Source organism: Malaya genurostris, chromosome 2 (assembly GCF_030247185.1).
Source record: "Malaya genurostris strain Urasoe2022 chromosome 2, Malgen_1.1, whole genome shotgun sequence".
In the NCBI taxonomy this organism is placed as follows: Eukaryota; Metazoa; Arthropoda; class Insecta; order Diptera; family Culicidae; genus Malaya; species Malaya genurostris.
This window is the reverse complement of record NC_080571.1, coordinates 106869302-106882479: the sequence shown is the minus strand read 5'-3', so window position 1 is coordinate 106882479 and position 13178 is coordinate 106869302. Positions and strand designations below refer to the sequence as shown.

At 35.7% G+C, this 13178-nt stretch overlaps 1 protein-coding gene across 1 annotated transcript; it reads left to right on the top strand.

The window, feature by feature from the left end:
- Positions 1 to 459: 459 nt before the first annotated feature.
- Positions 460 to 13071, top strand: LOC131428460 (CLIP domain-containing serine protease B4-like). The gene is made up of 4 exons (XM_058592420.1): positions 460 to 726; positions 800 to 1180; positions 1251 to 1350; positions 12425 to 13071. The coding sequence occupies exons 1-4, from the start codon at positions 648 to 650 to the stop codon at positions 13029 to 13031; spliced, it is 1167 nt and encodes a 388-aa protein (XP_058448403.1). The 5' UTR covers positions 460 to 647; the 3' UTR covers positions 13032 to 13071.
- The last annotated feature ends 107 nt before the right edge of the window (positions 13072 to 13178 follow it).

Here is a 13178-nt window from a genome sequence, read left to right as displayed (position 1 = left end):
ATGAATGAAGAAGCTCAGATGAATATGGATCCCGTTACCCTAGAAAAAAAATCACTAGCTCTAGAGATAATCGGATTATCCAGACAGAGAGGGAAAACCATTGTTGCTTCGTTTTGCTTGTAGTTTTTCTCATTCCATTCGCCTTATTGTTTTGAGGCAAAACGTTAGAATTTAAAGAGAACCAGTTCCCTTATCACGTGCTTCAAGCTTCGCGAACCGGTTCTGAGCGGTTTTTTTTCACGGGTAGGGTGCTTCTTCTAATCTAAATGTTGGATTGATCTTGTATCATGTATAATAATTTTGGATTATTTTGAAAAGCAAACACCCGAAGTGTGAGCCTTTGAGCGGTTGGAAAAAATAATGTTAATATTGTGAAGCAAACAATCTATAGAACAGTTTCTCTCACTCCCCCGAGATAATGGAACAGGTTTTTTTTTCACTGGGAATCTCCAGCTAACTTGTCACACACAGTTACACAAAGCAGCAACTTTCGATGAGAGACACTTGTGTGAACCTGCAACATCGGGTTTCGTTGTTTTTGTTTTTACTGTTTGAGCTGGTCAGTTTGATTCATCGGCCCGTCGCATACTCAGTAAGTGCCGAATCCTCGTAGGCCGTTGACTATAGGATAGCAGTGCATCGGTCTAATGACTACTAGTATGTTGTTGCAGTTGTTTGTAATTACACTAACCGGCTTCCTGAGAGCAACGGGCGTCCAAGGTCAATGTGAGTACGTTGTAAACATTATTCTTCATTAGTACGATTACAATCACGTCTGCAAATCTTCCGTATTCAACAGATTGGTCCAGCTGTAGAACACCCGTCCAAGAACCGGGTTCTTGTGTGCTCGTAGCAGAATGTAATTTCATACGACAGGTTCTTCAGAAACCTATTCTAGACAATAATGATATTCGGTACGTCGAAGCAAGCCGTTGTGGGACATACCAGAAAAAAGCTCTGGTTTGTTGTGCCAAACCTACCGGTTCCCCACCGGGTGCGGTGACGCAGCCAGCCCTAACCAACCGAGCCGATGCGGAACCATTAAATGTGGATAGAATTAATTTACTACCGCGGGCACCGGTCTGTGGAATCCAGTACAGCGATCGGATCGTGGGAGGTGAGCGAACCAAGATCGACGAATATCCGTGGACGGCTCGGATTCAGCACCACGACAGACGCAGTAAGCATCGATTCTATGAGGGCAGTGATTATTTGGAGAAAACTAATTGTATCTTCGCTGACTTTTCCAGGCAATGAGTATGGTTTCCATTGTGGAGGATCGTTAATCAACGAACTCTACGTGCTAACGGCGGCTCATTGCGTTGTGGGCATTCCCAAGGCTTGGACGGTGTAAGTATGGTGACTCATGTTCTGCATTAGCTTGCATCATTATTATGCGTTTAATTAAGTCTAGAAATTCATATTTCGTGTTTTCCGTGATATGATCTGAGACTTAAGATAACTATAGAAGCTCCAACAGATGTTTTGATGCACTGTTTTATACTGCGAATCTATGTGTATCAAACTGATTTTTGCTTATGAAAACGAGGCTTTTTACGTGGGAAGAACTATCTATTAACAAATGTAGTATAGTGTTATAGATCATTAATGGTGGTACTCTTTTTCTTGTGTTAAAATCCACAGAATAACGACTAGTTATTACTAACCGTTTTTGCCTTTCTCTATGGAAAGGTAAAAGAATTGCTGGAAAGCCCGACTTTCGATCAGAGCCTCGGAGAGCCCTTGTGTTATGTACCATTCGACTTCGAGATCGGAAAATGTCTCTGTGTGCAGCTTAGGCTCAGTTGAGCTACTATTTGATCGGAGATCAAGCTCGAAGGTCAAGCTGAGAAATGTTGCCGAAAGGTATTATCACACCACTAGGTGGATTAACATTAGGTTTTCTCATCAAAACGCTACTTTAGTAGCGGTTTTTTCTACTATTTGCGATATATACGATATTAAAGTTACCAATTATATGCACTTTGCTTTGTAAACAAGTTTGGTCTCTTTACAACCTGAATTTCAAGTATTGTCAAGTCTAGATAATTGTCACTAAACCTTTAGAACATTCTGTCATTACGCAGCAGTACCTCGCTAGTTTGTTAAAATGACAAAATTCGGATGGTTTTATTATCTACATTAAAACATTTGCTTCTGTTAGTAGATACACACCGCATATATTTATTAAAAAAAATTATTTTTAAAATAAAGCTTAATGTGTGAGTAATGCAATCCGCCTGAATAATGGTTTTGATGCGTCAAAGTTAAAGGTCAGAATTCTGTTGACTCGGAAAAGTAAATAATTACAATTTACGAAATGTTAGAGTCGCAAGTATTTTCTTGTCGTTTCAAACCATTTACTTAATGAAATACAGGGTGTTCCACGAAATATATCGAATTTTAAAATGCAATAATAAAAAAATGGTTTGATAGATTTAAATTATACATTTATTTGAAAGGTTGTTTCTTTAAATTTATTTACGAAAAATTTTTGGTTTGTAAATACTTTCAGTACTTCAGCGAACAGTTATCGTACTTCAGCCTTGTCTCGTCTATTACGATAACATCGATGAGTATTTTAAATCAGCTAATCAGATTTAAAAACAACGCTTAAAGTCATGTTTGTCCAAAACTTGTTTTTTTATTTTAAAAACTCGTTTATCGATTAAATAATATTTCAAAATACACTCAGGTCTCTTTTTACACGGGGGTTACGTGCCGTGTGAAATAAATCCTTGTAAAAGAAATCTTTGTTAATTGCGGAAACCGTGCAAAAATAACCGCGTGGGAAATTTGACGTGACAATTCCAAAAACCGCAGATTTGATTATTTGTTTGTTTTGTGTTGGATGAAATATAACTTTTGATTATTTGAAGGGGAAAAAGATAATTTTTAACCCCCAAATTTATGCAAAGTGCACATAACTGTGAAAATGTAACTGTTATTTCCCAATAGAAACGGAAATCTAAAAAACAGCCTGAGGTTACGAGAAGGGTCCAGTCATACTTGATAAAACACATTGGATGACAAATTAAAATTAGAACATTTAGGAAACGCGTTGTACGATAAGCAAATTATTCTAAATGGATCATACCTTCTGTATATTGCATTCAGTTTTCAAAAGAACGATAATACGTACAATTAGAACCCATAAATACTTTCACTACAAAAAAAGCTTGAGAATAACTTCTTTTCAATTCCGAACTCAACTTTTCAATTCTCAACTAAACTGAGTGGGAAGACATAGGAATTGGGTGAAGATCTATGCACGCAGCGACAGAATCAAATGGGAAGAATTCATAGAGATGAATATGGATCAAATTAGAAAAGGTATTACTATGTATCATGCTGAAGAAACTCATTTCATCGGCGTAAATCATATTACTACTAGAGCTATAGAATTCAAATGGGTATAAAATACACTGTACTGTTTGATATGACGAAGAGTTGATGAGATTAGTAAATCCGACTAGTTCTTCAACGCTACGAAATTCTCGATGATATCAATGACGATGCTGACATCATACACCACAACTGAGCGTAAGAGACGTTGTCGTGTAATTTACAACAGGGATTCAAGATCTGAAGACTGATTAATCATTTTATGGAACGACAGTCAATGATCCCGTGAATTGTTGAATGAATGATTTTAGTTAACTTTCAAACTTTAAATTAGCTCTCATAATCGTTTTCTTACAGACAACCTGTTCCCTTTTATCTAAAAAAAACAAATGACGCTGCTTTTTAAACTCTCATCAGAAACCGTGCTAATTGCGAAAACCGTGTAAAAAAAGTCGTGTATAAAAAACCGTGTAAAAAAAGAGACCTTAGTGTAAAACTTTTCATGGATAAAAATACGGCGACTCTGAAAACAGCTGCCTAAACTCGTACGATGTGTTTGTTTGATTGTGGGTGTCATCATTTCTTGGAAACGAGTTATCTGCAAGCGGAAAGCAGAACAGTTTCGTGTCCTGTATCGAATTGGTTCTTCCCTGTACTACCATGGAACACTTCCTTTGAGAAAAAATAAAAACAAAATCGCAGATTTTTTTAATTTTCGACCCCTTTTTGTTCTTTCCATTGTTTAAAACTTTTTGTCTTTCTCATAGAGAAAGGTTATACAATCCATGTGAAAACGTATTTCTGAAACGAGGCCCGGAGCGCTGAATGTCATATACCATTCGACTCAGCTCGACGAACTGAGCAAATGTATGTGTGTGTGTATGTGACAAATAATCTCACTCGATTTTCTCAGAGATGGCCAACTCATTTTCACAATCTTAGATTCAAATGAAAGGTCTTATGGTCCCGTAGATCGCTATTGAAATTTATTCCGATCTGACTTCCGGTTTCGGAATTACAGCATGATATGCACAAAAGAATGAAAAAAATTGTCACTCGATTTTCTCAAAGATGGCTAACCAATTTTCACAAACTTAGATTCAAACAAAAGGTCTCATGGTCCCATAGACTGCTATTGAATTTTATTCCGTTTCGACTTCCGGTTCCGGAATTACTATGCAATATGTGCAAATCTATGAGAAAATGCACATTCAATTTTCTCGGATATTTCTCAACCGATTTTTACCAACTAAGATGCAAACTAAGATGGGCTTGAAATTATTTAAAAAGTCCCCACAAAGTTGATCTAGATCCGACTTCCGGTTCCGGTATTAAAGCGCGATTAGTAGAATTTTTGAATTTCATCAGCATTTTTTCACAAGCGATGGCGTTACTGATAAATTCATATATTTGCCAGACCTTGTTAGTTGGAGGATATATAATTCTACTACTAGTGCTTCCGAACGCACCGGTAATAGTGAATAAAAGATCGAAACTCACTTCCATTTCTCAGCAACCGTTAAACCGATTTTTACAAATCTTGATTCAAATTGAAGCTTTCAGTGTCTGTGTCTGAGATACTTTTCAATTTTACCCAGGTTCGACTTCCGTTTTCGAAATTACAGGTCAATGAATGTCAAAACTTTCAAACTGTCATACAAAATGATGCAACACCGGTACGTATCGGTACGTGCTGGCACGGAAGAAGAAGAAAACGAACCCACCTAGCACACAGCGTGCTTTGTATAGCGTTCAGGGTTGCCACATTAAAATCTATATTAACTTGACATAACTGTTTACAAATTGAAAAGGTGATGGTAGTTTATAACAAAGAAAGTTGTCAGAATCTTCTAGTGATGTTTTTGAAAACATAAGTAATATGAGAAAGGCATCATTACACCACTAGGTGGATTAAAAAAGGTTTTAAATAACAATGAATATTTTTGGTTGTGGTAGAGACCATAGAGAGACATCTAAGAAATATGTATGATATATATATATGATTCATGTATTTTTTTATTCAACGTATTTGAAGGCACACTGCTTAAGCTCTAGATGCCAAGGGCATTTTCTTATTTTAAATTATAACTAACTTAAAACTAGGGTATTATCATTAGGGTAGTGGCGAATTCCGGTCGCAATGGTCGATTCTGGTAGATTCAGTGTGCAGCTGGCGATCGGCAATGGTCGGTGGATTAAATATGACATTAGTGTCTTCCAGATGACGATTATACGTTTCAATGGGTCCGCGGGAAACACCCCCAGGTCACATAGACCCAGCGGGTGGCCCGCATGTTTCGATTCATGTAGATAAGTGTAATAGTTTCGAAATACGAGTGACACCCAAATGAAAATAAAAGCGGTTTAAAGAAAAAACCATCCTGGAAGCTCGAACGGTGCGTACCCAGGTGGTGAATCCACCCCTCGCCGTCTGGGCGCGCACCGTTCTTCCTTTTCGCAAACAACTTCTCTTTGTAGCAATTCGCAGGAATTTTTTCTCGGTTTTATAAAAATTGTTCGGAAGAACCTGGCCTTAAATATTACATTCCACGACAAAATCTTTAGTGTTTTTCTGTCATCACTGTTAATCATTATTGCCATTAATGTTGGCATAATAATTTATCATGGTTAAACTGATATCAAAGACTTTTGAACCGAGGCCCAGAGGGCTGAGTGTCATGTATGTATGTGTGTGTATGAATGTATGTAACATTTTTTTGCACTACACTTTTCTTCGAGATGCCTGAACCGATTTTCACAAACTTAGATTCAAATGAACAGTCTTGTAATCCCATACAAAGTTCAAAGTTTTTTTGAATCCGATTTCCGGTTCCGGAATTACAGGATGATATGTCAAAAAAAAATTAAAAAAGTGCACTAACTTTTCTCAACTTAAATTAGATTCAACTTAGATTCAAATGAAAGGTATAAATGCCTTATACAAAGTTCCTGAATTTCATTTCGATCCGACTTCCGGTTCCGGAATTGCAGGGTGATTAGTGTAAAAAATATATTTTCAAATTATTTCCTCACTTTGTTCACAGATGGCATGACTGATTTCAACAAGGTGAAGTTCAAATGAATGATCTCATTGTCCTATACAAAACTCCAAAGTTTCATCCGGATGCGACTTCCGGTTTTTGAATTATAGGGTAAAGTGTGTTGAAAATTTGATTCCCTCACTAAAAGTGGCGAAACAAAAAACCTAAAGGAAGATCTAAACTGACCTCGTGACTATTCCAATCGGCATTACCAGTTGAGAAATAAAACAGACCGGTTCTGGCTACCCTGATTCCCGTTTTCCGATTCCGGAAGTATCGGAAATAGTGGTCATATATTCCAAAATGGATCTCACTCACTTTTCTCAGCTTTTGGATTAACCGATTTTCACAAACTTAGATTAAAATGAAAGGTCTTGTGGTCCCTTATTGGATTCCTGAATTTCATCCGAATCCGACATCCGGTTGCGGGATAACATGGTGAGGATTATTAAAATATTTATGCGGTCACTAAAAGCGGCGAGTGAAACACGGAAACTAATATCTAAGCTTGCCTCAAAACTATTCCAATCGATAGTCATTGTGAGTAGTTGGCCAAACAAATTGATGTCGGTTTTGCTGATTACCGGTTTTCAAATAACGACCGGATATTGTGACTATAGGCTCAAACATGGATTTCAGTGATTTTTCTCGGTTCGGTTATACCGGTTCTCGGATTCCGGTTTCGGAAGTATCTGCAATAGTGGAACTCACTTCGTTTTCCAGAGATGGTATTACCGATCTGAGAACTGTTGCACTCTGTAGATTGTAATAATTGATGGACAAACCTTTTTGTTTTTTCAAGAATCAAACAAAATTATTTTGCGAAATTCCACACATTTATATATGAAAATAAGAGCTGTGAGCTTTCTGTCTGTTAAAACCTTACAGGTCTAGATTTAAACATCTGATTAATACATTAACTTTTAATCTATTTATCCAGGCCCGAATTAGTAGTTATGATTGAAATTGTGTCAATCTCTTCGGATACTTTGCTTAAATAGTCCCCACCTTGTCCAAGATACGTTATTAATCACAAACTGATTAAAGACTGTCCCAGAAAGTACTTCTCAACAGCAAGTTGGTTTTACTCTTTGTAGGTTTTTGCTCTTTGCTTTCTGACAGTAATAGAGAAGGGAGTTAAAAGTAAAAAACTCCGCCTTTGTATATTATTTCCTCTCTATGCAGCTTGAAGATAGTAGGATTCTTGTGGCTTCGAATCATGGGTGAAAATAGATTTTGTAAACACTTCTTGATGCATGTTTCATTGTTCATCGGAGCAGTTGTGATGAAGGGTTGCGAAATTTCACCGTACCTACAAATAGATTGCCAGACCCCAGCCTTCTTTAAAAATTTTCGACAATGATGTCTCAAACTGATTCAATATTTTTCCAATGAAATATTGCATTTTTTGTCATTCGTTTATAAAAAATCTGTTACGCAACAAGATGAGTCCCATCTGCTAGTACTTTTGTTAACGAACGAAAAGATACTCGCATACCGGTCCAATCTTAGCATGCTATGCTTCTCTCGCACGTGGAAAGATTTCATGTTTGATTTTTCATTTGTGTGAAACTTTTAATCGTTCGTTATAATTAGATTTGAAATATCATATCAGGTATTGATGCAATTAAATCCATATGGGACTGATATGAAAGTATGGGCAGTATAGATAAAGGCAAAATATTGTTTTCAGAAACAAAAAGGCGGGTGGGTAATGTCAGAGTCATTACTGGAGGACGTAAATACAAACAATACTGGTATGCTTATTGTGCACTTCCAAATTTTAATAATCATTTGTATTTGTTGATTGATTGTGTGAATTTTGCAACTTTTGCTTACGCAACTGTAACGGTGCATCCTTACTAAAGTATGACTGGAACTGAATTCAGTTCTAGAATTCTGGGGCTGAACTTATTTTCAGCAATTATTCTAGAACTGAATACTGAGCTTGAATTCCGAACTACAATTATACCACTGACAAACATGTGATTTCCGTACAATGATTTCTGTACAACGCTGTACGCGTACAACGATGAGGTGACAGACATGTTTTGCGCCAGAATGAATATACAGTGAAACGAAACAACTCAAAACTTAGCTTGATTTCCCAGCTCCGATGATCGTTGCTATAGAAACCAAAAAATTTTGCGGTTTGAAGTGTATTCCTAGTAACTGATTTAGGACAGATATAATCAATGCCTCTCTGAATTTTAAAACTAGTTTTGTGTTCATCGGATGACAGTTTTACTCATATCAAATTTTATGGTTTTAGGGCACATTTATGACACGTTTGTTTTAGGATACAGGATTTTTTCCTTCATTGTTTAAATGTAATTAGCATTAGGGAAAATTTGATGTCCATAATTTTGATGTTCTACCGTAACATTCACTGACATCAAACAAAAATAGGAAAAAATATGAAAGGCTTTTAGAACTGATTTTCGGAACACTAGCACTATTTTTTATACAACGAAGCTGATTCCTACCAAAAAAGTGATGAATCACCAAATTTTGTTTATAAATCATGACGACTTTTGTAAAATCCACATAAATTTCAAGGTATTCAGTTTGAATCTTTTGATATTGAACTTCAAAATAGTAAATAAGTCTAAGATATTCTTAGTATGAAACCATCAAAATCGACATGGCACACATATTCTAGAAAAATGCTATCAACGTAACAGTTTATTCATTGCGAAACATTCATGTTTATCATAAAGCTTAATTTATAACCTTCTTGAATTTGAAATCATTTTGAAACAGATTTGACATAGGTTTGATGCTTCATTTTGCCACATAAGTCTTATGAAAAATGGTCTACTAGGCTGGAGTATAATCTCATAATGGTTTTATTAGGATTTTGAGGAGTTTAAAATTGTTATGCTATATTCATGAAGTAACACCGAAAACTACTACAACACGGAACGACCGGAATTAGCTCTGCGCCTAATTCGTATTACTGTTTTTGGATTAGTTGATTTTAATAACAAAATTTCCAAAATAACTATAAAATTAGTGAAAATTGAGAATTTACTTTGTGAAAAAGCTCTTATTTTTAGAGAATGTGTTTAGTTGACGAATATCCTGGACACCAACCAATAATATTTCAATCCAACACGAAATTCTCATTGACAACTAATTTTGTTTTTAAAATCAGAAAAATTGTTTCTATTTATCTATCACCATTATTACTGAAGGACAGCACAAAGAAAATAAAAACGAAATGGGTTGTATTAACAAGATTATTAGCCAAAAACTCATGAGAAGTGTCAAAGCAAAACAATCTATTAAAAAGCTAAAAAGGACAGTCTTATTGCAACTGCTTGCAAATTGTTTAGATGTTTTTCGCATGTGTTACGATATATCCATATACATAAATTTCTAAAACGATTTGTAAAAATGGCGCTAACTCTTAGTGGAAAGTGTATTTATTCAGAATTTGTGCGCATTTGAAGCGATTGTGCGTAATAATGTTTTTATGCGGAACAGTGAAGTGAGTTTCAAACTACTTGTATTCGGTTTATGTTTTCCGAGTGCTCAAAGTTTTCAGTGAGAGAGTCGATTTCGCGAAGTCGAATGAAGAAAACAGCGATTTAGAAGAAAAATTTTCAAAAAGAAGCTTACGTTTCGTTTATGTCTTTTTCTCCAATACAACATCGTATTTATACCTGCCAATATAGAAAAGACAACCGCGACTGAAATTTTTTTTCGGTTGTAGTGTGCCATCTAGTGGCTAGTACACTAATAAAAATATTTTGTGATTTTACATTTATTTTCATGCACATATTTGGAGCAGGCAATTGAATGGAAGTTTACATTACAAAACGAAGCGGTTTGTAAATATACAGTCTTGTTCAATGAAAAACTAAATGAATTTTCATGTAATTTTACATCAATCCTGGTTTTAAATCAGCTTTTCGTTTCAACTGATGTCTATTTCATAGTACTATCGGTTTATATGTCGTGTAAGTTTCACCTTTTCTTTCTGTGTAGTCATTACGATGTTAACATTTTCTCGGTTACAGAGCGCCATATAGCTGAAAATTGCAGAAACCAATTCAACCATTCATATTGGTTGAAAACAACGTTTTATTTCTCTAATTCAACTATAAAATTAGTTGAATAGAAATGAAGTGTGCCTTAGCTGAGAAATGACAGCACGTTTAATTGGTGAATTCAACTAAAAAAATAGCCATTTCAGCAAATATTTTATTATTATTAAGGGAATTAGAATTAAAAAATCTAAATTGGCAAAAGTAAGATTTTTTTAGTTGTCTCAAAAAATAACTAACTAAAATCAGAAAATCAACTAATTTTTTCGCTCAAATACTGATTTCGGTCTTTCCGTGAAGTATTTATTAGGTTTAATATGTTACTTGGTATGTTTTCTGCTCACACTGAAAGACATTATTCGCTATTTCTAAACAATATAAAAACAAGTTTTCTTCCTAACCAAAGGCATTCAACCTGATGATATAATATAGGGGACCAATTTGATGAATGGAGTATCGATTGGTCATCAATAAACAGGATGATTACACAATTGCTTTATTGATGTATTGGATATTTAACATTTATTATTACCACGTGTACATTCAAAATATGAATCGTTATGTTTTAAATCCATTTCAACAATAAATTTACTTGTTATTGAATAGAAAACTTGTTGATTTTATGTACACATTTGAATACATTGTATTTTTTATTTGTATTTCAAAACTTCACCAAATTTATGAATATTGACGACTTTTTGAAAATATGCCACAACGTTTATGAAGTATATAAGTTTTATGCTGCTTGTTAGCATTTTACCAAGATTTTTTTTTAAATAAAACGATGGTTGTTTATTATTTGATGTTCAGAAAAGGGAAATATTGTTTCATGAGTTCACCATCGCTCGCCAATGGCGCTGGTAGCAGTATTTCAGTTCCAGAATCCAATCCCAATAAAGCCTCACAAACGAACGAGAGTGCAACCTGATCGTTTGAAGCTTTGTACCACGCAGAAGGTCTTTCGCCTGAGACTACCTGAAAAATTGTCCAGGACAAGCAAGCGTGATGATTCTTCATTGTTTTAAAACAGTTAATTTTTGAGTTATTCTCGGTTATCTCACACTGTTCAATGTCTAATCATAAATGAAAGATAATATTTCTGATGATGATAATATGGAGAAAGAATTATGTTGTTGCGTCTAGTACAATTCGAGATTTTCACGATTAGGTTCTACCCATTTTTCCGTCAAAAAATATTAATACTTTTCGACTTTCTGCTTCAAATTGTATGACGATATTTCGAAACCCATAATATCGATGGTTCTGAACAAGTGCAATGAGTATAATGGGTTTAAATAAGTTCGAATTCTATATTTTTGTTTTGATTAGATTTAGATCTTGTAAATCGTTGTTAATAATGTTGAGTGGAAAAAACATCAACAAACTGTAACTTGACACAAACGTGTATATTTTTCTGTTTCAATATGGCTGATGGGCACTGAATCAAATCAAATATTCATAACGGAGAAAATTTGTTCGTTACCCTTGGTATGTCGCACAAGCTCCTCCTCTTACGCTTTTTGTATAACATAGTAGTTATAATTCATGTTTCATTGGCTTCAGCTTGTTCGATAAATTTGTTTCATATAGGTTATTGTCATAAAAATGTAATAACGTCTGTTACTTGGATATCCAATATCTTGAAAACAAATAGACATTGATGTGAACAGTAACAAGTAGAAGCTTAATGGGGAACATAGTTTCCTACGACCTTTTTGTTTTCTGAACATATGGCATTTGGTGAAAAAATGTAACGTTTCTCTAATTAAGTAATATGGCGAAACAGTGTCGAGAAAATCAATATTTTCCAAGGTTTGCTTGATAACTGGTTACGATAATTATCTTGAACGGTTCGTTAATGATGGCTATTCTCGGAAATTATTCAACTGATGCTGATATATAACAGGAGAACTCTCTTTTCTTTCGATTAAATCCGAGGATGAATGAGAGAATATAATAATAATTATAATATCATTTCATTTGCAGATCCGGTGTCCGTCTGGGTGAATGGGACACATCCACCGATCCGGACTGTGACGATGCCGATAGCAGCGATTGCTTTGACCCGGTGCAGGACATTCGGGTGGAGAAATCGATACCGCATGAAGATTTTATCAGCAGCAGGACGGAAGTGCACAACGATATTGCCTTGCTGCGGTTAGCAGAGAAAGCCCGTTACTCGGACACTGTAGTGCCAATCTGTCTACCGATTGACGCTAGTTTTGCGAGTCGGTCGTATGATACTCGAAAAATGTTCGTTGCCGGATGGGGTCAAACCGAGGCCGAACGGGGTAGCCGGTATAAATTGTTCGTGGCGGTAAGCGGGGTGTCGATGCAACACTGCCAGGAGCAGTACCCAAACGCGAAGATTGACGATCGGCAAATCTGTGCCGGGGGAGAAGCTGGAAAAGATTCCTGCAAAGGTGACTCGGGTGGACCACTGATGGACGTCGAGTATTCCAAGGGACAGGTCGTCTATTATCTTGCCGGAGTGGTCAGCTTCGGGAGACAGTGTGGCATGCGAGATGTTCCCGGTGTTTACACGAATGTCCATCGATTTGTCAACTGGGTTTCAAACCATATTGATCCGTGAGAGGGAGAAATATAATTTATCCTGCAATACTCAAAAGAAACTGTTCTTTTTTTCTTTCGTCACAAAATAATTTGTTTAGTTAGCAAATAAACAGTTTTGAAATAGTAATTGTGAGATTTTTCATAAAATCTACAATCGAGAATTCCG